The 25,826-nt window shown below is 39.7% G+C and overlaps 4 protein-coding genes across 7 annotated transcripts; 2 read left to right on the forward strand and 2 right to left on the reverse strand.

Annotated features, from left to right (window-relative positions):
- Positions 1 to 5,053: 5,053 nt before the first annotated feature.
- Positions 5,054 to 8,043, forward strand: guca1b (guanylate cyclase activator 1B). The gene is made up of 4 exons (XM_017712704.2): positions 5,054 to 5,561; positions 5,747 to 5,896; positions 6,465 to 6,579; positions 7,357 to 8,043. The coding sequence occupies exons 1-4, from the start codon at positions 5,361 to 5,363 to the stop codon at positions 7,482 to 7,484; spliced, it is 594 nt and encodes a 197-aa protein (XP_017568193.1). The 5' UTR covers positions 5,054 to 5,360; the 3' UTR covers positions 7,485 to 8,043.
- A 2,815-nt stretch (positions 8,044 to 10,858) lies between these two features.
- On the forward strand, positions 10,859 to 13,745 carry oard1 (O-acyl-ADP-ribose deacylase 1). 2 transcript variants are annotated; one of them, XM_017712745.2, is made up of 6 exons: positions 10,859 to 10,996; positions 11,384 to 11,434; positions 11,754 to 11,919; positions 12,727 to 12,785; positions 12,963 to 13,075; positions 13,249 to 13,745. In XM_017712745.2, exons 2-6 carry the CDS (start codon positions 11,384 to 11,386, stop codon positions 13,349 to 13,351), a joined length of 492 nt encoding a protein of 163 aa, XP_017568234.1. In that variant the 5' UTR covers positions 10,859 to 10,996; the 3' UTR covers positions 13,352 to 13,745. The 2 variants fall into 2 exon arrangements, with proteins under 2 accessions (XP_017568234.1, XP_037396852.1); XM_037540955.1 differs by lacking the exon at positions 11,384 to 11,434 and having other exon boundaries at positions 10,866 to 10,996.
- Positions 13,746 to 16,991: 3,246 nt separating this feature from the next.
- Positions 16,992 to 19,971, reverse strand: apobec2b (apolipoprotein B mRNA editing enzyme, catalytic polypeptide-like 2b). Its single transcript, XM_017712746.2, has 2 exons — positions 18,816 to 19,971; positions 16,992 to 17,680 (listed from the first exon to the last, which is right to left on the reverse strand). The coding sequence occupies exons 1-2, from the start codon at positions 19,115 to 19,117 to the stop codon at positions 17,146 to 17,148; spliced, it is 837 nt and encodes a 278-aa protein (XP_017568235.1). The 5' UTR covers positions 19,118 to 19,971; the 3' UTR covers positions 16,992 to 17,145.
- Positions 19,972 to 21,100: 1,129 nt separating this feature from the next.
- Positions 21,101 to 25,639, reverse strand: si:dkey-109j17.5 (zinc finger BED domain-containing protein DAYSLEEPER). 3 transcript variants are annotated; one of them, XM_017712747.2, is made up of 2 exons: positions 25,363 to 25,639; positions 21,101 to 23,478 (listed from the first exon to the last, which is right to left on the reverse strand). In XM_017712747.2, exons 1-2 carry the CDS (start codon positions 25,552 to 25,554, stop codon positions 21,700 to 21,702), a joined length of 1,971 nt encoding a protein of 656 aa, XP_017568236.1. In that variant the 5' UTR covers positions 25,555 to 25,639; the 3' UTR covers positions 21,101 to 21,699. The 3 variants fall into 3 exon arrangements, with proteins under 3 accessions (XP_017568236.1, XP_017568238.1, XP_017568237.1); XM_017712749.2 differs by lacking the exon at positions 25,363 to 25,639 and adding an exon at positions 23,687 to 24,053 and having other exon boundaries at positions 21,103 to 23,478; XM_017712748.2 differs by lacking the exon at positions 25,363 to 25,639 and adding an exon at positions 24,080 to 25,332 and having other exon boundaries at positions 21,105 to 23,478.
- Between the last annotated feature and the right edge of the window lie 187 nt (positions 25,640 to 25,826).

Below are 25,826 nucleotides of genomic sequence, written 5' to 3' on the forward strand. Positions count from 1 at the left end.
TAGCTGCTCTGAGCTGAAGAGACCCTTAACAGCGCTGATATTAACATCCACTTATGAATGTGAATTATTCACCAGGGCTGTTGAGGGGAAAAACACAGAGCGATTATTTATCTTTCAGTCGGACCTGATGACTGCTTGGGTTCCCCTGATGGTTGTTTTAAAATTCACTGAATCGTTTTTTTTCTGATGCACTTTATTTTTAGGGGCATAGCAATTGGGGCTACTCATATAATTGAATTCATGATTGACAGATAATGTTTTTACAGTTTCAGTACAGTGTCATATCACTCCCACACAAGGAAAAGAATTTTATCAGCAAAAAAAAAAAAAGTTTCCTGGTAAAAGTGCTGTCATTTCTCAGTTAAGCAAATGAGGCCTTCTTCCTATTTCTAGCGTTGTGTTGGATGGTAATCCAATAAGGACATTAAGTAATGTCTTTGATGGGCTTGACACTTCTAGGGTAAGAGAGCTTATCCCCATGAAGCTTGCAGTCAGCACTTTGGAATAGGCCTCCAATGTGTGCAGATCACATGACCTGAGAAAGACAAGAATCTCTTGAATCTCTGAAATTGCAGTCTTGAATCTCTTTTAATTGTTTTATGAGACAAGGAAGAAAATTCTTAATATTTGTTAATCTAACATGATAAATAGCCAAAATATTATCAATCTGAAAGTTAAGAACAGCTGAGTATAAAATTAAGGTCACACTTTATTTGGACAGTCCCCAGTAGAATATCTATAGATGTTCCAGTTATTAATAAACTAATTGTTGGGACTCAGTTGCTTCCCAACAGTGTTGGTGTTAGATGTTAGAATTAGTTCTAGGGATTGGTTTACAACCTGGATTAGGGTTAGGTTTAAGTTTTGGGTTGAGGTTACAGGTAGGGCCAGGCCAGGGTTAATTAATATTCAGGTGAACTGAATAGATAATTATGCATTTTAAGTTAAAGCAAGATGGTCATGTTCAAAGCATCTGCAGTGGGTTATTCAAATAAAGTGCTACAAAAAAATTAAGAACTGAAAAAACACAATTGCACTAGTTTCTTATGACAGTGACTTATGTAAGCTATGTGCACATTCAGATATGTTTCAATGGTTCTTTATCTGTACAGTACATGCATTATTAATAGAAACATACTGTTATAGCCTGTAACAGCGCAGCACTGATTGCAGTATATTACATCAGCCAGACATCAGTCACAAACCTTGTCAATACTGTGTTTCTCTCTCTGGAACAATGCATTGCATAAGCTCATCAATATAATTCATTTCAAACCGGAAGACAGCAAAACGAGTAGGGCCTCTCAGCGTTGACTGGGAATAGGACAATATGTTACTGCATTTTAAAAATAACTTCAGTATCTAATGCCTTAAATGGCTCATTAGGAATATTTGAATAGTTTTTCTGTTTCTTCACTAGTTTTCAACAACTCCATGTAAACATGGTTGTGAGTTTGTTTTTGTTTTTTTATGAACTGTATGTGGGTCAAAGGATTCTTAGCTCTGTTCTCTAGATCAGTGGTTTCCAGTCCTGCTCCTTAACACATTCCCTGCTTGAACACATCCATTTTAACCTCTTGAAGTGCTTCATGATTACTAGAGTCAGCTGTGCTAGTAGCAGAACAAAAACCACTTAAGGACACTCAAAAAGAAACAGGTGGTTGTTTGACTTCTGTTGGCAAATTTTCAGTTTGTAAGGAAAATTACCTTGAATTAATAACAAGGATACACAGTGTTAGTGATGCAAAGCACCACTCACATGAAGCACCAAAGCTACTGGAGTGCTAATGGCACCCCATTGCAGAGAATTTTCAGCTGCAAAATGTGAGTATGTTACATGTAGGGGTGTAGCCACAGCCAGTAATAATGCCAGTTATAATAATAGTTATAATAACAAGCTACATTTATATAGTGCTCTTCACAATCCCAAGGTCACGTTACATAACAATGAACACACACACACATACACAAAGCTAAGACTAAGCAGTAAAGGAGGAAGAGAAATGCTCATGCAAAAGAAAAGTATTTAAGTCAGATTTGAAAGTAGAAAATGAAGAGCAGTCATGGACAGATTCAGGAAGAGAATTCCAGAGTTTGGGGATCACGGCACTGAAGGACCTCCCTCCAAAGAGGAAAAGTGGTGTGTGGGACAGAAAGTAAGTGATTACATGAAGACCTGAAAGACCAAGAGGGAGAGTAAGAGGTCAGAGTTTATGCAGGCTATGCCAGGTTATACAGGGCTTTGAAAAGTGAGAAGTAAAATTTGAAACTTTATATGAGAGAGGACTGGTAGCCTTATGGCCACCCCACTTATGCAAAGTGGGACTTTAAGCCATCTGAATTATCAAGGATTAGTATGCAGCTTTTTTATTTAATGGTGTGATATCTAGCAGAGTTGTGGTCATCAGAAGGAATGAAAATATGTAATTGGGTGTCATCAACAAAACAAACAGATAACATGACACTACCTAGAGGTAACATCTACAAAGAGAAAAGCAAATGGCCTGATTTTGAACCTTGTGGGACACCACAAGAAATGATTTTGATGAGTGAGGAATGTTTGAGTCCTTAAGTATCAGCATATCTGTGACTGGCTGTTTTGCTGAGCAAGCAGGCGAGTGTATGCTGGTCAAATCTTTAGTTTCATTTTGCTTCATGTCTCCATTAGGAAAGCACATTTAAAAGCACCTAAGTGAATTTCTACATTGAAACAATCCACTATTTTTTGTTTTGTGATACAGCATGCTCTATATGGATCAGTTCACTGAAGACTTTGCAGTAAAAATGGTACAAGAAATGAAACAAACAGTATTTTTCACAGAATCTTTTGAGGAACAAAATATATATATATATATATATATATATATATTAAACTACATAGAATTTTGAGCTATGACCACATTAATCATTTGCCCTGTACACTCCTCACAGCATGCTTCGTCCCTTTAGAGGTGCTGCTCTGTGTATAAAGCAGGTAGGATGTGTTAATTACTCAAAAAGAGCCAGCTACCATCATTTATCATGTTAAATAATTACTTTTTACAGCTACAGGCATATGTTGTAGGATTTCAACTGAGGTGAATCGCTAAAGCCAGGTCAGCTTATCAGCCAGCCAAAGATTTTTCACTAAAAATGTTACCTTGTGCTATGCTGTCTGTCTATCCTTATCATTAGTCACATGAGTAACCTGCAGCCTGACCGAGTAACCTCTATGGCCTAAAATATAAACTTAAAGTTAATGCACTGAAAAAAGTGATACATTTCATTCTATTGAGTCAAATGTGTGCACAATTTCCTCAAGAATGAATATATTTCAACTCTCTCAAAGTCTTTCAGGTTACTCTCAGCAATAATTGCGTAAATTCAGTGCATTCCAGTCAGTGACGTATCTAGAACTTCCAAAAGGTCCAGAGTGATATTTTTCGTATAAAATTGTTTAAAAACATAATTGCTTCATTCCTCTGTCACTTCTGGATCATGCTGATGGTTAATCTGTTAGGCCTGCTCCACAGCCTTTAAAGTCCTAACCAATTGGAGAGCTCGCTCAGCTATACCTACTTAGGAACCACAAAGAAAAATAATTTCTGATTGGCTGATTTTCAAGAATTTAACCCTTTTGTTTCCATCTAGAATGTAACAATGAAACAAGAATAGTACAGTAATGCTAGCAGGGTTTAGATATAAGCATGATTCTAATGAATAATAATGAACTAAACTTTACAAACATGTATTTTTGTAGTTCCCAGAAATTGTTACACCCTCTTTAAAGGCCAAGAATGCCCTCAGGGTTCGCTCTGCAGTAAAGGCATTAGGGAGCCTGGTCACATGGCTCCCCATGCTAAGGGCCCCAGTGCAGCTGCCCCCTGTGCATGCTCTGACAGTAGTTATGCCACTGAATTTACAAGACAGAAAAATGCTGGCCTAGATCTAATTTCTGGGAAAAAACACTGTAATTAGTAATCAGTAGGGATATGAATAGGATAAATGATTAATTAGATTAGCTTTTGATGTGTAAATTCATATTCGTTGATGCATATATCGTATATATTTGATTTATATTTGTGCTCTGCCCTGTTATGGAAATTGTATTAATTCAATGCATTTGCTTTATTGCTTGCAGAGTGTAAGACTAGGTACGCTGTTCGAAATACTATGCAGGTACTTGATTCATTCATCAAGGTACAAACAATGTAAGTGTACTCTCAAAGCTGCAACAATGGTTTTAAGGTCCAACTGTGTACCTTAAATAAGTTTTTCCTAGTGGAAACATATGTATTTGTATCTTTTTATAAACTAATGTATTAAAACAGAACAATAAAATAAAAGGCCTGGAGATGGGACGGGGTGTGTGGAGTCAGTACATCTTAGAAAATGTCATTTCAGTGGATTATGGTACAGTTATGTTCCCTGACTAAAGGTACTGAGACGTACCCCTGAGGGTACCACCACAGTGACAAAAAGAGTACTGCCCCAGTGACAGTGTCGTACCTTTTTTTCTGAGAGTGTACAGGTAAAAGGTCATGCCCCCTAATACTTCTGCTTTTAGTAAGACATTCCAATCAGGGCATCTCTGGTCATGCACCTAACCTTATACGGCTATATTAACAGTAATCTGCAGAAGACTGGCAACAGCAGCTGTCAAACCTTGTAGCTGGTACCGAGCCAACACCAAGTTTAGGGTATAAAACCCCTATGTATTCATTCTCTGGTTTGTATCTCTTCCATTTTCTAAATAAATAACTCTTGCTTATTCAAATCTTGTGAGTTGTTCTGTTGTCAGGACTTCCATGACAGCCCTCATCCCAGATACTCTTTTCAAGCCTGAGAATTCTCTGACTATAGACCGACACCTCTATCTGCAGATCAAACTAAAAGATAGAGATTTAGTATGCATAAAAACAGAAATACTATGATCTGCACCTCTTCTCTGGTGGGATACAGTGTTCTGCATTCTAAACGATGAACCGCAGTAAAGCTTCTCTTCATCTGCCTCAGGACTAATTGTGTGAGACACATTGATATGAATAATCCCTGCTGTCAGGTGACCCAAAACAGTCCTTGTGCTGGATCCCAAAGCCAGTAGGGCATCAGCACTACAAGGTTAAGGTACTTTTTCCACTTTTGCCTTTGCTGAATTTTTTCGAAGAGAAACCTTTGGGTGGTTTGAAAGTGCATGGACGTTCCTGTCTTAGCGGTAAGAAAACTGCAGCTCCAGAATCGCTGACATTTGTCAGGTTCTTATCACAGAACTGTAGCTGTATTGGGTGTTTTGACTGAAAACGTCTGAAGCACTGAAAGGCTCTGAAATATGAGCGTGAACATTTTTGGCTGAGAAGCAGTTTTTCAAACCCGCTAGCGTGATGGGTCAGCGGCTGAGTGACGATTCGGACGATAAAGAGATAGACGTTGCAGAACTGCAGGAGTGGTACAAGAAGTTTGTGGTGGAATGCCCCAGTGGAACCCTCTTCAAGCATGAGTTCAAGAGCTTCTTTGGTGTAACTGACAACCAAGAGGCTGCGGACTACATAGAGAACATGTTCCGAGCCTTTGATAAAAATGGGGTGAGTGATGCAGTTTTATCCTCGGCCAACAACTGACTGATTGCATTTTAATTACAAAACCCAGTTGTGATTTTGATATCAATTATGGATTTAATGAATTGACTCTGTGGCCCAACAAGATTTCAGTTTGTTTTTTTTCTGTATTATTGACATTCTGCTCTTTTCTACATTTTTTTTTTTCATAGGACAACACTATTGATTTTCTGGAATACGTTGCAGCCTTGAATCTGGTGTTGCGGGGCAAGCTGGAGCACAAACTGAAATGGACTTTTAAAATGTACGATAAGGATGGGAGTGGCTGCATCGACAAAACAGAGCTAAAAGAGATTGTAGAGGTAATCACCCTCCTGCTTCCTTATCATTTATTTAATCACAGTGAGTCAGTCTGGGGATTTCACCTTAACTGTGTGAATTACAAGACCAAAAATAAGGCAGATGCTGAAGATCTGAATGTCATTTGCAGCAGGATTAATGCCACAACCCTAGTTGTGTAACAGATACCTTGACATTGACATTTCAAAGTGGGAGAGTAGCACAGGATGATTATCTGTTTGACCTCTATGATTGCACGGCCTCTTAATTGCAGCTGCTAAGCCACTCGTGAGGAGTGTCATGTGCCCTGGTACTCCTCACAACCATCAAGAAAAGGCAACAGATTGAATACATATCATAAAACGTTTATTAGTATCTTGTTATTAACCCTTTAAACTGCAGCCTTATTATTCAGGTAATATGACTAATACATAAATATGCATCGTTGTGAGGAATTGAATTGTGGACCTACATACAGGGTTTAAATGAGTCTATATTACATCATTCTATTTTTAAAGATAGTTCTGCAGTCGTAGTGTCTCTATTCCTGTTGGATTGATTAGTTTTGTAATATCTGGCATGATTTTTTAGTCAATCTACCGAATGAAGAAGGCATGTCATGGGGAGCTGGATGAAGAGTGTAACCTACTTACCCCAGACCAGGTGGTGGACCGGATATTTGAGCTGGTGGATGAGAACGGAGATGGTTAGCTCATTTTATCTACCATATCTATAGCATATAGTCAATTCCCTGCTGAAAAAAACCCATATGACCTGTTAAGTGTTTCTTTATAATGTGTTTTGGCTTTTTAATGGGCTGATATTACACTGTAAAGGATCCTAATGATTTAACAGGTGACCAATGGCTGATTCTAAATGCATTTCACTGTTGTCAGAACAAAACCTCATATCTCCAAAACAGCAACTTTACAGGAGAAGAAAAAACATACATTACTTTCAGTGTAAGTCAATGGAACCAGATTTTTTTCAAAGTCATTTTTGGCCATTTATTTTGGTCCATCCGTCATGAAATTTACAGACAATGTAAAGGCCAACATACCAATTTGCTATGTCAAAAACTGAAAATTGACAAAAATGGAGATATGAGGTTTTGTTCCAACAAGAGCGATTTGATGGTTTCCTAAAAGGTGGCCAAGCCAATTCCCATCACAAAGTAAAACAAGCAATTTTGGTTTTAGTCCTAATGCATACTAATACTTTTTAATAATTTCAATATTTTCTCCTGTATGTGAAAGACTCGTTGACTCAAAATGCACCTATAACAGCAGCAAATAGACACTTGCTTGAGCACCTTTTGAGTCAGTGTGGACAATCTCAGTAGACAGTTAGGACTTTCATAGTAAACTAAGCAGGCCACAGAATTACTTTCACTTTCTGACCAGCTGTAAAGCTTCAAAGTCTCATGAAGTCCCAGTGCTGTTTAAAGAGCGATTGATGGTGAACTTGTTTCCTGTGTTCACAGGGGAGCTGTCTCTGGATGAGTTCATTGATGGTGCACGGCGTGACAAGTGGGTCATGAAAATGCTGCAGATGGATGTGAACCCAGGAGAGTGGATCAACGAGCATCGTCGAAGGAGTGCCAACTTCTGAAGCACGTCCAACAAACTCCCAACATTTCACTCAGTCTGACCACATTTTACAATTGTCTGAAAAACACCATTAGTTCTTGGGATGAGGAAGCACAGAGGAAACCTTGGGCCTTTTCCTTGAGCAAAAATCGACTTGGAGCGAGATACGCTTGGGAAATGACAAAGGAAATGTACTTTCACATCCCTTATTCCCTTTTCTCATCTGTACCACTTGAACTGCATCATCCTCCCAACAATTGAATGTATTTCCTGCTTAATTCCACTTGTTCTGGTGAGACTTGTTCTGGAAACTTGCTACTTAGCTGAGATCCATTTGAATTTTGAAGTCAGTATTGTTTAGATTTCAAGTCAAACTAGTAAGCTGATGAGTTAGACATTGTTACATGGAATCTTTGAATATGAATATGTATGTATATTGTGGTAAAGTCACCTTTTCTCTGTATATATTTACTACCAGTAAGATTATTGATTGTACTGATAACAAGATGTATAAGAATGTGTGTCACCTGATGAGTAACTGATAAATAATAACTGATAAATAAACTTTATAGGTACTTTAAGTGAAGTGTTATTGGTTGTGATAGTAGGATGGTCTAACTTGCCAATGAGATGTTAAATAATAAATGGAAGATTATTAATCAAGCAGCCATTAAAGCTGAAGACATGGTGGAGAGGAAATCCATTTCTAGACCCCTTTTTACAGCTTGGTGAAATCTGTGCAAAAGTCAGCCTTTCGTTTATTTAACAAGTTACAGCTGTGTCCTCCCGACAAAAGGTTCCCAAAGGTGTCACTGACATTATGATCTCCTTCAAAGAGATCCTTCAATAACATTAACACCAACTACCCAAACACACCTCAGCTGCCTTGTAGATTTATTTTTTCTCATGAACATCTAAAATGCCTAAAAGAGATATTTCTAAAGGGGGATTAGATACAAAATAATCCATTTGAATAATGAACACAGTGAATGGAAATGTTATTGGAAATTATACAACAGTTAGTTCCGGCCACGCAAGCTGATTGGTTGAGATGCATTCTAATTGTGCTGATGTTTCGCCATAATATCGAAGGTTTTTCACAAACACTATCACTCCGCTGAGATGGCATTGCTAAGCAACGACTTTGACAGCTATAGGAGACGCTCAAGCCATTTGAATGTTTTTACTTCTTACTTTGCCACAAACAGAAAACAGATACTTTTAAGATCACATTTGACCGGCAGCCGATTTGGTCAGACATGACACTAAAGTCCCAAACTGTCAGCTCGTCTGTGTGGAGCTGGAGAATGAATTGCCAGCTGTGCAGCGAGTGGGCGGAGCTCGTTACTCTGATGTAGCAACGAGCTGCTTGTTAAGGAACTATAATCTGGTGGAAGGAACCGCAAACATAAAAACATATTAAGTGATACATTCACAGCCCAGTTTATTAATTTCTTACTGTATTTATTTACCTGTTTTACAGCTGTGATGATCTACGACATGCCTGCAACCAAATCACAGATGTTATTTCGGGATAACAGATTCCCTCTCGTGTTCTCTTGCTTAAAGAAGAGAGAAAACAGAAGTTTCCAAAATTGGAGTTCCAAAAATTATTAAAACATATTTAAAAAACTGGTACTAACAACAGTGCAATGCCTAGAAGACCACCAAAACGTAAATAAACAGCAATAAAAGCATTCATTTTGGAGGAGAAAATCAAGCTCCACTCTTTAGATCTGAAAAAATCCACAGGTGTTTCTGTCCATCCTTTCACTGTGAGAAGACATTTCAGTGCTATGGGTCTGAAAGGAAGTGTAGCTGTCAAGAAGCCCTTGCTGTTAAGAGGAAATAGATGAAAAATTCCGTCAGACACCACATAGACAGAACTTATATGGGTTGTGAGAACCAGAAACTTAAAAAAACTTCAAAGACTAATCTTTGGAGGTCTGGAAAAATGTGCAAAAATCCTCCCAAAAAATGGGAACTGTAGTAAAGGCAATGAGTGGACACACAAAATATTGGACATTTTTATATGGCTTTTAGTTGTTTTGGCTTCTTTTTTCCTGATGCTGAAAAACAAAAAACCACATCATGTCTGTTTTGATGGGAAATTAACGGAATCTCTTGCTAACAATAGAAAATCGGAATTTGATTGTAAATGAAAGTATGTGAATGATGGTGGGTCATGTAATAAAATAAATCCAATGTCTCCTGTTAGATGTTCATCAAAAATTACACAAACTTTTAGTTTTAATGACCAAAGTTCTATGGCAGTTTTCTTTACCATAGTAAATATAGCTGCTGGACATGATTGGGTTAACTGATGTGTCAAATCAGGCAGGTTTGAGCAGGAAAGTCACCAAACTGTGCTGGACTCTTCATTACTTGAGTTGGCAGACCTGCTCTAAAGACAGAACATGTTCAAGGGCAACTACCTACAGGTCACAGGACTCAAGCACTAATGTGCCTGGACACTTACACAGCAGCAATTTAAATAATGCATTGGTCAGAATGATCTCACTTCATTGTGTTTGGGAGGTGAGTCTCTCCTTTGGATGACAGCTGCCTACATGTGTGGTTGGAGAGGTAGCAGGATGCAAGTCAGCAAAGCACTAAAGGGGGAATTTCCCTCTAAGTAGCATTAAGGCCAAATCTGTTATGAAAGTACTAAAAAAGATGGTTCTTCAGGGGCTCTGCAGTTATGGGAATATTTCTATTTAAGTCTGTTTAGAACCATTTCACAGTGGTTCTCTAAAGTGATGGATGTGCTATAAATGGTTATATATAGAACCTTTTTGAAAATGGCTCTATATAGCAACAAAAAGAGCTCTTGGGTTGTTAGTATCAAGCTTGTAACAATAGAAACCCTCTTTTTTGGAGCTGTATAGCAACGTAAATGCAGAGTCCATGAAGAAAATCATCCCAAATGTCCAACCATGAAATAAATGCAGTGTCACTATGCAAGTAGTGAACTGTGCTGCCTGTAACAGTTGCCAGAATACGATGGAAACGACAGTTAAAACAGAAGTTAGGACATCACAATGGTTGTCCTGAAGTTAGGACAGTATTCAGGAAATTTAGTCCAGTTAGGGTGTTTTCTGTAGTACTGTTAAGATTAAAAATATTTAATATTATTAATATTTAATATAATATAGCTAAGATTATAAATATTATATTATTCTGCTGTCCTAAATTCAGTTCTAACTGAAGTTGTCATGGTGATTAAACAGATAAGATTTCAGAGTTAAGATGTTTCACTGACAGTCGTCCAAGCCTTTTGTCAGAACCCCCCACGCCACATTATACATGCTGAGCGATGGGTGCGCCTTAAATTCACTTGAAGGGATGTCCGGAGCGCAAATGGGACGTGCTGTTTGCTTTTTCGACGCCAGGTGGCAGTGAGGCGCCTCTGAGAGAAACGGACAGCGGCGTTTCTGCAGCTGCTGTTGCTACACAGTTTAGCTGCGTTTGTCGTTTAGACGGAAAACGCTGCAGCTGTCGCCAGGGTTGAATATACTTCTAAGAAATGACAAAGTAAGGAATTTGTTCATATATAAAGAAACTTTTCAGGCAGCCAGTAAACTTTATTATGCACTGAAGCTTAGATATATGGGTTTGATGTGAGAGTTAGCTTAGTGGCTAACTAAGTTAGCAGTACTAAGCTTGGGGTGATAGTAAAGTAGCTTTCTTAAAACTTGGTGTGTTTTGCATTATATTTAATCAGACCTGCTTTTTGAATCTACTTGGTGCATTGTTTAACGCGAGTTATAGGCTTTAGAGACAGAGCTAGCCAGCTAACCACTGACGTTAGTTAGAGTCGATATTTTCAGCTTTTGGTTTTGTTTGTTTGGTGCTCTTAACGTGTTGATTCCTTGATTTAAAATATATATATATATATTATTCTGGTTATTTGGTTGTCAGATGTCTAAAGAGCCCAAGAGCCAACTTGGTGAGAATGAAGACAGAGATGATGTAAGTGGAAAGAAACACATGGCCACTTTAATGGAAATGCCATTTTTTGCAAGCCTGTGTTCAGATTGGCTTCAGGTCATTCTGACAGAGCTGTATATAGTACGTATAGATGTTACCCTGAGGGACTATAGGAATATCTGTCATCTTGCCTTAATGTAATAATAATAAATTACAATTAATTACAAATATATTGCAATTTCCCTCTGTGATCAATAAAGATCTAGCTATCTAGCTAGCTAGCTATCCCCCCCGCCCTCCCTGGTAGAACGTTCCATGTTATGAGTAAACCAACGTACTGATGTCCTTCTCTTCTGGTCAGGGTGAAGTAGTGGGCGGTAAGCTGAAGTATGTGAAGGGTGATCTGTTCTCCTGCCCTGCCACGGACGCCCTGGCACACTGCATCAGTGAAGATTGTCGCATGGGAGCTGGTATCGCTGTCCTCTTTAAAAAGAAGTACGGCGGAGTGGATGAATTGCTAGCACAAAGTGAGTGTCATGAACAATATGGACAAAATACCAGTTTGATTATATTTCTATAAATTACTGTTGTGAAAAGCCCAGAAGTTGATTGAATGAGATTAAAACCAGATATAGGGCTAATTTTTTTGGACCAGTGTGACGACTGGATTCAAATTGTGATTATTTCCTGTAAATTAAGAACCAGGCCTGCTTTTTTGTTTATTTTTTTTTTCTTTTTCTTTAGCCAAGAAGATCAGCATATCCACTTTTTCTGGTTTCATTCACTGAGCGCATGGTGCTGGACAGCCAGTCAGTTGTGGTTGTGTTGTCATATATGAGTCATGTGTGTGTTTACTTGTTTCTGATTGGTCTAATTAATTTATAGGCAGTTCACAAACTTATTACATAAAAATCCCAGTTTAAAACTTGTATGCAGTAACTAAAATTGCTAGATTGCACTCTTTCACATTGCAAATTCAATATAAAAACACACAATTTTCAGCCCTTTTGAGACATAAGCAAAGATTGCCATTGCTTCTTGCAGTTGTGCCAATGCCTTGATTCATACCCAACACTAAAGGACATTTGTGATTGTTTGGGATGCTCACAGCCAGGGCTGTCACTTGTGGGAGGGAGGCAGCCGTTGTAAAGGGCTCCCACCTACCTCTTGAGATGTGGTCCCCAGCTCACAGCACACAATGAAACACTTTGATATTACAATGATGATTAAAAGAAAATATATTGTGTAGCCCTAAGACTGACCTTTTTTAGAAAACACTGTAAAAGTCTGTAAAAGGTTTAACTACTGTTGTACTTTATTGTCTGTTCTCACAGAGAAGCAACCTGGAGAATGTGCTGTACTTAAGAGATCTGACCGATTTGTTTACTACCTGGTGAGAAAATTATCATCACTGTTTAGGATTATTTGCTCGGCAAAATTGTGTAATGTTTCACTACTGGTATTAGAAAAGGTAGTTAATCAAATAAAAAATATTTCTGTTAGAATATAGGCAATTTTAATATTCAAACTGTATATAATTTTCTTCCCCCATCCCGATTATCTGCTTCAGATTACAAAGAAGAAATACAGCCACAAGCCCACCTATCAAACCCTCAGACAAAGCCTGGAAGCCATGAAAGCACACTGCTTGGACAATGGAGTGACCGGACTGTCGATGCCTCGGTATGAAGCATTCATCACTGATTGGCTTCAGAGTTAGATGATTTTTTTAACCCAACATTTTGAGCGTTATTCAGGTTTTTTTACACACATTTGTTTACAGCGAATTTGAGAAACTGACTTGTACATACAGTAAAAGTGCTGAATATATTGTAATCACTCTTTGCATGTCTTAGGATTGGCTGTGGCTTGGATCGACTAAGCTGGGACAAGGTGTCAGTGATGATTGAAGAAGTCTTCCAAAACACAGATGTGGCCATCACTGTATATGTACTGTAGCCCATGGCGATACAGGTAGAAGATTTGCACTTGTACTTGATGGTTGGATGTTCCTGGGGACAGTACGATAGGGCTGTGAAAAGAATGATGATATGCAAAGTCTGTTAGACTAAAAAAAATCTCAGGCTAAATGAATCAATTTCTTGGTGTAAATTACGGACTAAGTATTGTTTTTTTGTATTGTTCTTTGATGAAGTTCTGAGAGTTGTTGTGGTAAATGGATCATAAAGCATGTTGACCACTAGATGGAGTCAGTGCTTTGAAATACTCTGTAGCCGTCTGCTACATTTGTTGAATTTTTTATTTTAGTACCAGTTTAATCATTTCTGCTGGTTGTGATTGAATGAAACAAATGGATGCCTCACAAAATAAATGTTTAATTTTCATAACCATATCTATGTCCTATCTTAAGTGTTCTAGCATACAGAATGCAAACAGTTGTGTTATAATGCTTTATTATAATGCATCAGCAGTGCTACACATTGTAATATTTAGCTTATTTTAGACATATTTTACTTGATTTAATTGCATCAATCTAGTGTTAATGCTGGATAACTCCTGTGAGCATGAACATCAGAATTACACATTTCCGCAGTCGTGTACAAAATGAATACTAATACTCGTTTCAATAAAAATATCTTCTTCCAAATATCCACATAGATAGAAATAGAAATATCTTCCACAATACGGTTTAAGGAGTGGTCAGTAATTTCAATAATCCAATAATCTGGAATATGAATTAAACTTGTGTGTAAATGTAACTTAAAATGTATGTATCATTTACATCATAATTTACATGGAACGTGCAGCTGATTCATTTAAATATGTTCCCATATCAATAGTAAAAACTATCACATACTCCTCACAGTTAACCCAAACTCCAAAAAAATGCATTTTATGAAGTAACAAGGTATAAAAGTGGAGTCAAAATTAGAATTTATTTTTTAATTTAGTGCAATAAAAGTGTGATTAAACTCCTAACTTGTATTTAATCAGATAACCTACTTAGAAATTGTAGTTATTTTAGTGGTGTATATACTCCCATTATTCTCCATATCTGTTTATAAGGATACATTCTCCATATTTTTCCTCACACAATGCAACACACAGTTTAATTCTGGGGGCATATAGTGCATGCCATCCTTTAGATGGATATTGGGTAACTTCCAGTTGTTTAATAATAAGTTTAATAATGATATTTTTTAGTCATCAATTGCTTTTTGTTAATGTTGTTGTTAGTTGTCTACATACATTTGTATGAATGATTTGCATCAGTATTCAGTCTGTTTTATTTAAAGTAGTAAAAAAGTGTTGAAGGGGAATTCCACCAAAGTTTCAAAATTCATTCAGTTGTGCTATTTTTTCCCCAAAAAATGTATTGTGATTTACCTTTTAAACTGATTTTGCATCTTTCAGAGTAGTTTGATGTGAAATGTGCTGTTCTGGAGAAACTTACGGAGTCAGATTTGTTCATGGTGGTCATGAACTGATGGCAGACAAAATTCTTTTATTTGGTTTATGATCTTTTATTAGTCCTGTCTTCTAGGCCAGATCTAATCTAGACTAAAAAGGATATTAATAGCAATGTGTTGTTTTTTTTCTCTAAATGGAAGACTCACTTTTTTTCTGTGAGTCAAAACAAAGAGAGATCATGGTGCTGTGACAAAACAACAAGAATTGCAAACTTATTTGCAATTGCTCCCCGGACGCCGTGGATAGGATTGCCCACCGCTCCGGGCAAGTTTGCTCAGTGCCCCCTAGTGTGTGTGTGCTCACTAGTGTGTATGTGGTGTTTCCCTTCATGGATGGGTTAAATGCGGAGGTGAAATTTCCCCGTTTGTGGGATTAAAAAAGTGTCACATTATTATTATTATTTCATTTATGTACACGACTGCTGAACAAATTCCCATGATAGTAGGATTTGTTCACATTTCAAGCTTTACTGCTTATTTCCAGCTTTTGCTCAGATTTGATCATCCTCTCCTGACGGTTCAGGTTTGTGTTTGCAAGTGATCCATATTTGCCATTAGTGTGAACAGACTTGGCCTGAAAAGTCAGTAACATCACACACATTAACTACATGTGATAATGTGACACTGGATTAAAACAACGATATGTGCATGCACAGTGAATTGTGATGTAAAAAAAAAAAACTCATTACATTCACATGGCCATGCATGTGTCCACTCCAGGATCACATATAAAAGTGTGGCAAATCTGATTTTAAAAGATCAGGTTATTGTGTTTACATAGTTCTGAAAAACTTAAAGATAAAACAAAATTAAACAACAAAAAAATATTTACACTACTTCGAAACCTGTAACATGAATCTAGTCTTAGAGGCCATTAGGATGTGCAGTCTGTATTTCAGGCATTAGTGAGATAGAATAATGCACAGAAATAAAAACAGGTTTTCTATAATTAAATGAAATATGGCATGTACCGTTAGAGGAGAATGTCCTTTTTTTTGACAAATCCTGAGGGGGGGGATTACTGTAGATTTTGGAAATTACAGTTGATAAGGAGAAAGCGCATTAATTTCAGTAAAATAAATTTCTAGTAATAAAAGTAATTCACTGTTTAGAACCTTTAGTGCTACTAAAGTCACTAATTCTCTGGGTAATCTTCAGTTTCATTCAGAAGTGAACTATACTACATTGGTATCAGCTCAGATCCTGACCTTATTAAATGGATCAGATAACAGTCAGTTGTGACTAATCCACATTCTGTACTGCTGTCGTGGTCATTCTAAAACTGTACCATTTTGATCACTTCCCATAAGAACATAATATAAACATCGTCAGAGTCGTCAAGAGAATTCTGCCTGTATGAAATATATACAGCAGGTGTCAAAAAAACAGACACACGGTCTTACCTTAAACACCTACCATATAAGTGCACTTTGTAGGTTTACAGCTGCTGACTGTATCCCATCTGTTGTTGCGCTCGTTTTATCAGTCACCCTCCATTCTGTCCATCACTGGAAAGGGACCACCATCGGCCCACAGCTGACGCTGATATTATTTGGGCGGTGGATCATTCTCCGCATCGCAGTAGAGGCATGTTAGTGAGTGTTGTGTGTATCTGGAGTTTTTACACGTCATTATTCACTGTGGTGTAAGAATAGTCCAGTCATCCTCTGGACAGACCACTGATGGAAGGACTAGAAGATGATCAACATTGTGGATAGAAAAATGAGTTACTTTTCTTAACTGTACACTTACAATATAAGTGTGTCTAATAAGGTAGCCAATAAGTGTACACACCTCAGCTGTTTTGGTGTCTGAGAGTGATCCACCACTCACATAATATCTGGTCATCAGTAGCCTTATTGTGGTCCTTTTACATTGATGGATAGGGAAGAGTGGGGCTTGCATGACATCACAAATCATGCACCAGCGGACAGCGGATTTGCTACAGTCAGTAATTACAGTAGTGGTGCCTTTTGCATGGTACTGTATTTTATATATCTAATATAAAATATATATATATAATATAAAATACACAACTACAAACTACACAAGTACAAGAATATGAAGGCCTTAACAGAGAACTGGTATCAGATCAGTACAGTACACTGGTTAGTCAGTGCTTCAAATTCAGATATTACATATGGCATCAGAAAAGAAAACTTTGGACGTTGCATCCGCTAGTTTAATTTGAGCGTAAATGCTTATATTAAGCATCATTATGGCGTCTTTAAAAACTGATGTAGTTAATTTTATTACATCATTCTTGACCAAAAACAAAGCACAATACAAGATTACAGTGAGGGGTTAAGTGCTCTATTTACCCTATTGCAGAATGTTAGTGAGCTTCTCATCATAGTACTCGTAGCTCTCTTGACAGTCCTCCCAGAGTGTAAAGTTGTCTTCCTCGTTCTCTACAAAAGTGGACCAAACGTAGGTGAAGTCCACAGGTCTCATCATCCTTAGTTTGCACCCTGCTTGTGCCAGAGCCTTTAGCCCCACCTGCACCTCCGGTTCTTCCCACAGGAAGAGGCGGGAGCAGTGGATGTTAAGGCGTAGTGTCTTGCGGACTCTCAATATCTCTCCCAGTTTAGCAGCACACGCGGCACAGGGGCTGGATGATGTGTACCAGGTGACCGTGTAGCACAGTGATTTGTCATACTGGGGCAGCACCTGTTGGAAGAATGCCTCTTCAGCATGAGTGCCAGAATGCTCATCCTCTAGGTAACCCCGGACACCATCGGGTTCTCCTGAGCTACTCTGTATGTCCACCTGGTAGCACAGGAAGGTCTTGTTGCGGCCAGAAGAGTACTCCACGTTTTTGAACTGGAACTTGAAGAAGTTGGGGTTGAGTCGATCTCTGAGAAGCCACAGACAGTGATTACAGTGTCAGGGATGGGGACAGGGATCCTAATGCAGCCTTACAAGCTTATGTCTTTACATGGGGAAGGCAACTCCAGTTTGGTGATTTTACTGCTTGAACAAACTTGATTCATCTCACTTGTGAAAGCTGCACTATATAAGATTTTTTTGATAAGAGTGAAAGACGTAGCATTATTCAGTCAGGAGGAAAAAACACAAAAATGTATGTGTGCTGCTGCGAGTCACCCTGTAAAGCCTAGTCATATATAATAGTCATTTAAAAGTTAGAGGTCGTGGGTTGGATTTTTTTGGGACTTCTTTGGACCGTATCGCACATCTTTATGCTTTAACATCTCACACACAGACTCAAAAAGAAGGCTCAATGATTCATTTTCAAATGCAAAATCAACATTCTACTGATAAAGATATGATGATCAATAGTAGATCATTTATTTACATCCTCAGAAGACATGTCCATCAAGTTTTGACTGTTTAGTCTTTCAATGCACTCTAGTCAAGACTGGAAGAATTCCAAAGCACAGCTGATGTTACTAAATTTTCTTGTGCATGTTGCATACAATTACACATTGTCTCTAAATGTCAGAATCTTACATAGTGTAGCTTAAATGATCAGGTTTAGCAGGTGTGTTGGAGCAGGAAAATCACCTGTGCAGGGCTGCAGCCCTTCAGAACTGAAGTTGCCCACCCCTGGCCTACTTAAGTTGGCAAATGATGAAATCTCACATTCTCATATTCAGTCTTGCTTGTCAGTATTTAGTGCTGTCCTTACTGAACAATTCTGATTCTCTGATGAGTATGCAGCACTTTAAATAAAGCAACATACTTAATTTAAATCATATTTCTTAAGTCTAAGAATACCTACTAGCTGCGGTTATTGCAGGCGATGAAACAAAGAAAGGTGTTCTAAAAAAAGCGTTTTATGCCAGTGTCCCTTTAACCAATCAGTGCTTGGCCTAGAAACCAGTGTATGGCTTATCTAAATGTGAAATAGTCTTATTCTATAGATAGAAGTACTATGGTAATATCTATTGAAAGAACAGTCATGAATCTGTGAGATTTGTTCATTGTTGCTCAAAGAACTCAAGAGACAGATGTAAATATATAGTCCTTACCCTATGATGATCTCAAATGGAGGTAGCTCTATAGGCTCAAACTGAAATTCTCCATCCTCGGTGCCTCCCTGTGCTCCTTCGGCTGTCTCCCCATTTCCATTTGGCGTATTGTCCTCTGCGTTTGGCTTTTCTGGGGCCTTCTCTGGCTTCTTTTTCATCTTCTCATCCTTCTCTTTCTCCTTTTCAGCCTTGGTCTCTGCTTTTTTCTCCTCCTTTTCAGCAGGCTTTGTCTCCACTTTCTTTTCTTTCTTTTCTTTCTTTTTTACCATACCTACTTTGCTGGGGGCCTTTTTATCTGCCATGACTGAGCTGAATGCTAAGCTGTGCTTGTTGGAGAGTTCGGCAGTGTGATTTTAGCAGGTGTGTCAGAAAGTCAGGGACTGCGTTTGTATGCTCCTGATGTCTGGGAGTGCGTTTGTAGAGATGATTTCAGTCTCCAGAGAATATGGAGCGAGTTGGTCAGAGAATGCCGTTGGGAGGTTGAGGGGCAGCTGCTCTCTCCTGTTTCCATGCTATTAAAAGAACCAAGGATAATGCAGTGTGGCGGGGGGGGGTTCTGCAAGCATTCTGTTATTTCAGACCTGTTACATCGGTGAGACAAACACCAGTGACTTTTTTAGTTATTATTTATTATTTTTGTTCCCAGCCGTTCTTCTTTTTCAAGTCAAATTTAAACACACCTGCTCTTTGTGGTGAACTCACACATAGATAAAGCTAGGTCTCCCATTCGTCTAGTTATTAAAGTTGTCTGCACACCAACAACAGGCAGTTTATTAATAACCATTTTTGGCAGAGGGTGTAGGAGTGAGTCATTCTCTTTGGATAAATAGGCCATAATGCCCTCGCACCAAGGCCATCTAAAGGTCAATACAGGCCAGGCACTGAAATGTATTCTTGTAAGCTCAGTAGAAATCAGAGACCTGTAGTTACTCTTCATTTAAAAGTATGTTTAGTCTTTTCTTAGCTAGACAGAAACGAACTTGTTTCTTTACAGATGCTCAATCCCAGCCCAGGGGGTCAGCAGAATTTCAACTAGGTACTATAATACTGTATATAAACATAGGATAAACATGGCACAGTGTGGGATCACCATGGAATTTCACAATATGGTGTTAAGGGGAGATAATCTCCTGCTGTGCGATGAGATCAACTGAACTGCAACAAACATTGACTCATTCGGCTAAACCATTGCAGATCTATTTCTTGTTGCATATTGCCACTGTATCCTATGTGCATGTATTTCAATTCACATAAGATGTTGAGTTCTACATATTTTAGTAATCTGCAAGTGCTGATGTAAGATCAGTTTTTGCATTTCATATCCATGTGGGGTAGAATGAGCTTAGATCAGAATTCTTAGCTGGAGGTGCATTTCATATACGAGCCATAATGTTTGCCAGGCACCATGTTTACCATAGCATAAATATGTGTGGAGCAGTGTGTACATTGCAGTCTTTGCCTTGGATTTGCCCGTTGGGCGTAATATGAAAGAATACACTGTTTATTTTTCCTTTCCACCCAGAGCAACAGAATGACAGCTCATCCATTTCAGTCGGGATGAAAATGGCCTGTCGGCACACTGTTACTGGCCTGGTAATTACCTCTGAAAAGAATTACTCAGCAGAGAGAGGGAAATTGAAATTGAGGTGCTGCTCCCCCTCTTCCATTCTCACATACACACTAAATATTCATTACATCTGCACTGCGCCACTGCTCTCCTCTCTCATATCAAAACCTGTGTGAGATTGCATTTATAGATGTATAGGTGCTTTATAGTAATGACCAGAAAATACAAGCTTCTAAGAAGCTATTGAAAATGCATAACCTGACATGTATGTACAATCTTACGATCACTCGCATGCCTGGTTATCTTCACTATCTTCTAACAGACAAAATCAGCAGTGATGCTTTTGTGTTATTAAAAATGGTAAGTGCCTGGTTGCTATGGGATTCTGCCTTCTTCGTGTTGTGATAGAGAACAAAAAAGCTGTTGTTTCCTGGCGGCTGATGTGTTTGACTGAGAATTTTTAAACTCTTCTTTCTATTTACACACCAACTGCCAAACAATACATTACAGGCCTTCATTTCCTTCATGGTTTAATGCTCTTGCTATTTAGCCATGCCAGCTGGAGACTCTGTTCAATTCCCTACAGGAATGAAATGTAATTATTTCCAATTACCCAGCCTGCCTGCAGCTTTCCGGTAGGCTGGATTTGTAAGCTAAGAACAAACACAGAGAACATTTATCTGCCATATTGTCGCTTGCTCTGATCTCCTTCATGGTTATAAAGGTTGTATCAACAGGGAAGTGGTACGATTTTGTTTTTCTTTGCCTGGAAGTCAGCAATAATACAAAATTTGAGGAAATCAATTAAGTTGTGAACAGCATCCTGCCTTTGGCCACTGCATCATGCCTGATAAGAAAATAAAAGCGGGGCTATGCTTTTGTTGTGAACTCTTATTTATTTGGATATCATAACATTGAGGTGAAGCGCAAGTAGAAAGAACATGAGAATGAGAATTATATGTGTAAAACATGCCACATAACTAAAGCAATAAAAGTATCAGCTAGTACAACAAAAAAAATCTAAACTACATTGTAATTAATGTGTAAATATACGCATCTATAAATATATTTAGTGTGTGTGTGTGTGTGTGTGTGTGTGTGTGTGTGTGTGTGTGTGTGTGTATATATATATATATATATATATATACCCAGACAAAAAAGACAGTTTGATGTTCCTTTGGGTAATTCTACAGTTTGAATACTCGGATGTTACAGGCACAAGCTGCTTTTGGGATTTGAGGCATCTTCCATTTAAAAAAAAATCCCAATTTCTATAAAGCTATTGTCAGTAACCTGTAAAGATGCCCTTTAATTTTGTTAGGACCACAGTATACTATAATTGGCCTTTAAGTAAATTAGAGTCTCTAAGTTCTTTGGAAGGGGCCGGCAGCGTTCTGGTCTTAGGGTTTTGCCCACAACACTGAATATCCTTTCCACGGTTGTAGCTGTAGCTGGCACTGTAAACACTTTCTTGGCAACTTGTGATAGCAAAGGGAAGTCAATGGACTTGCGCTTCCAGTACTGCAGTGGATCCTCATCTGTGGGCTCCTCAAGCAGGTAAGCAGACAGCTCCTGCTCCATACTCTTGGCCTGCGTGGTTGGTCTTTGCTTGATGAAGGAGAACAACCTGCTGCGTTTGGATGGTGATGGCTGGGTATCTAAACTCTGTTCTGGTGGACTCACTGCCTGGGTGTGCTTTCCCACCTCCTCTAGGAGAACCTGCTTGTGCCAGTCACGATCACTGCTCCACGAAAGCTTGAACTGTGGGTCCAGGGTAGTAGCTGTGACATACAGAGGGTCCTCCAGGATGCCTGTGAGCCTCCGGTCCAGTGCCTGAGACAATCCTGTCACGATTCCAGTGCACTGGTGAGTTACGATCTCTGCCAGGTGCTTACGCAGACCCAGCACGCTAGGAAGGGCAAGGCTGATGGATACATGCTTGTCTCCCTTAACCATATCTGTGGCCTCCTCAAAAGGCTCCAAGACCTCAACCAGCTCCCGCAGCATGGCTTTCTCCACACTGTTAAGGGCCAGGTCGTTTCTGTCCACTATGTCCTCCAAAAAATCCACAGATTCTAGCATTTGGCGCATTGTCTTAAGTTGGGTGTTCCAGTGTCTATCTGAAGCTGAAGGGCCTTGTCCATTTCCAGGACTGAACACTTGGGCCAGTTTTTCAGCAGTCACCGTTGCGATGATGTAGTTATAGAAGCAAGCAGCTTTGGTGAGTGTTATGGATAAGTGAGGGGAGGAACGGATTCCTTCTCGGACGCACTGACCTAGTGAGCGGGCAAAACAGTCTATTCTACACCGAGCCAGGAACTGATTTACAGAGTTGTCCTCCTCTGCTCCACCAACATCTTCTTTACCTACCCCTGGGCCAGTCTCCTCATCACTGCTATCTTCCTCTTCCTCATCATCCACATCACCATTACCATGGAGGTAGAATCCAGGCAGGCGGAAAGCAGATCGGCTTTCATAGGAGGAGGGGTCAAGAACAATCCGAAACACCCTACCTGAGATGCCGTTAGCGTGGGAGATTTCATCAAAGTCATTAAGCATGCGTTGAGTGTCAAATTGACTTGGCAAAGGTAAACATGCCAACAGTGCTGATTTGATCTGCCAGTCTGTGGTTATGAAATGGCATGTCACTCCCATGTAGCCAGAACCACCATTGAGCGACACAGCATTGCTCCTCCACAGGTCCAAGGTCACGCTGCACGATTCTGCTCCTGACAGAGCCAGCTTGGTTGCTACCTGTACTTGGTAGGCGTACGCCGGGAGGAGCTGCTGCTGTATGTAATGGCTTGGTTCTGGGACGTAACGTGGCTCGAGGAGCTGAAGCAGCTCACGGAAGCCTTCGTTCTCCACAATCTGCACAGGCTGCAGGTCTCGGATGATCATCTTAGCAATGGTTTCAGAAATGAGGGACTGTCGTGGATCGCTGCGGTCAAATTTGCCCGTCCCCGATCCGCTCTGAGTAGCTGTTCGACTGGCATCTCTCATAGGTGCATAGGTATGCACCGTCCCCGAAGCATAAGCCTCTCTCTTCACATCCTTCTTCCTCAGAAACTCATCATACATTTCTTGATGTTTGCGCTGTGTGAAGGTGGGAAAGAAGATAATGGTTGCCATTAGTTATGAACACTTGCACAGTCTGTTTCCTGCCATTCCCTCCTATGGTCCCATATGGAAAATAAATGCATGTAAAGTGTATTTATCACATGCATTAAAAAATGTGTTTGGAATACATTTAGAAATAAAACAATGTATCTGAAATATATTTTCCATATTAAATAATACTTGCCCATTTGAAGTGAAACCTTTGCTTCTATGCATATATGTATTATATTACTTTATATAACAAAAAAATAAGAAAATAACATTCAGTCTCTATTGTCACCAAAGGTCAGGGTCAGGTTCCCACACAAGGATTAAGCTTGGCCTTGCACTACCCAGCAATGTGAAAGGAAGAATTAGTCCAGGCCTAGTAATAGCTGTTTGGGACTGTTTGTTTAGTCCTGGACTACATTTAACCAGCAGACATGTCTGAGTTACTAAAACCGAAAGACGGGACGTACCAAGTTATAACCGTTTTCATTAGTGCTCTACTGCATTAATATTCTAGTGTTCCTGTGCATAGACTTCACGACGCCATGAATGCAGTTTTGCTCAAATTAATAAGCGCCCATCGCATTACCTTTAAATGTGTAACGAAGTTAGAGGTAACTGTCCGCTTGGCCTGTATCCGTGTGCCACAGGCTTTGCAGTTCGACTCGATTTTTCCATTTTCCCCCTCAAAGACAATATTGAAGTAATCCAGAATGGAGACTCGAGAATTTGACGCCATCGGTGATTCTCAAGTCCTCTACGACGAGAGCAACAGAACACCCAGATACACAACTTTTCCCCCGAATCGTTTGCGATTTGCTCTCCTCTTCAAACAATCCCGCAATCTTAGACAGCGCTCCGATTCAGCACTGTAACGCCGATGGCTTCGCCGCTGTCAAACATGATAGCAGGCTTGTTGTCTGCGAGATAAGGCGTTCATCCGAATCTACACCGATCGCATCGCCTGCGCATTATGGCGGAACTGTTACATACAGCATCCACGGAGCTCGGCTGTTATGTTTTCACGCTCCCGGCTCAGAACTCGCGACATAACCTACAGGCCAAGATAATGTGGAAACGTATTCGCCCCCCCACTGTAAACAGCTCTATCTAGCCGATAGCGCTTCGGACTCCAGGAAGTAGACAGTAAAGGGGAGGGCTTCCCTTCCCTTCCCTCGACCATTTTGACGGTTCCCATCCACAATTGGCTGAAATAATATGCATCCAAGCGGATAATGCATTCAGCGATCGCGGCGCTGGGACGGCCCGTGTTTTATTAGGTTATCGCTTGCAGGAACAACGGGCTTCGTCGGACTGTTGTGAGCTAGTCTGCGTTCAGACGGCGCGTCCTAGTCATCATTAAGCAGAGCCGCAGCAGCGTCTGGCGGCTCAGTTCATTCAAACAAAACATGTGTACTTCACCCCACCGTGTGAGGCTGAAGACCTAACACCATGCTGGCTCGCACAGCCACGATTCTGTGCGTTTTGTATTATATGGCATGGATACCTGCAGAGCTAACTTGGCTAACTAGCACGCTAGCGGGTGCAGTGCTGATGGGATGATGGTGGTGAAAAAAGACCCCACAAAACACGTCCAGCTGCAAGTTTGTTCAAGTACTTCCAAAAGACTGCTTAGCAGCAGCTTCGGCCATACGGCGAAAGCAAGCAGTCTGCTCACGTTAACTCGTTGTTTAGGGGCGCACTGAAGGCAATTTGTGTCGGACAGACGGACAGGAGAAGCAGCTGGCTAGCAGGCTAGCTAACCCAAATGTAAACAAACAACACTGCGCACATTCGAGGCAGAAACATCTACACACATCACATTAACTAGCCGTGTAATTGCATGTGTAGTCATTGCTCCCGGCAACTCACATCCAAGTGTTTCTTCAGGTTTGAGCAGGACGTTTTCGGTGTCGACAGAACGTTCTTTGTAGGGAGGCATAAGTTGCACTGAACATAGAGATTATTTCCACGCTCTTCTTGAATTGTGAAGTGCCGTCTAAACCGCCATGCATAGAACCCAACCTTCCCCTTTCTCCCCATCGTGACCGAGCACGCGTCCATCGAAAGGCTCGGGTGACAACGTTTAGCCAAAGTTTGAGAAACACTTATAGCCACTAACAGAAATGGCTGGTAAGTTGGCTAAACAGTTTGATACGCCCCCTGTACCCCCTGGTGGACATTGTTCAAACATAAAAGCCTCACATTATCCTAAACTTTATTGAAATAAACAGCTCTCATCGAAAAAAAAAACGTTTCAGCTTGACATAAAGCAGTAATTCAGACGTGTTTAGTTCAGTTTCATATCTATATACCTTTATATTCTGATTGTATCA

Source organism: Pygocentrus nattereri, chromosome 9 (genome assembly GCF_015220715.1).
Source record: "Pygocentrus nattereri isolate fPygNat1 chromosome 9, fPygNat1.pri, whole genome shotgun sequence".
In the NCBI taxonomy this organism is placed as follows: domain Eukaryota; kingdom Metazoa; phylum Chordata; class Actinopteri; order Characiformes; family Serrasalmidae; genus Pygocentrus; species Pygocentrus nattereri.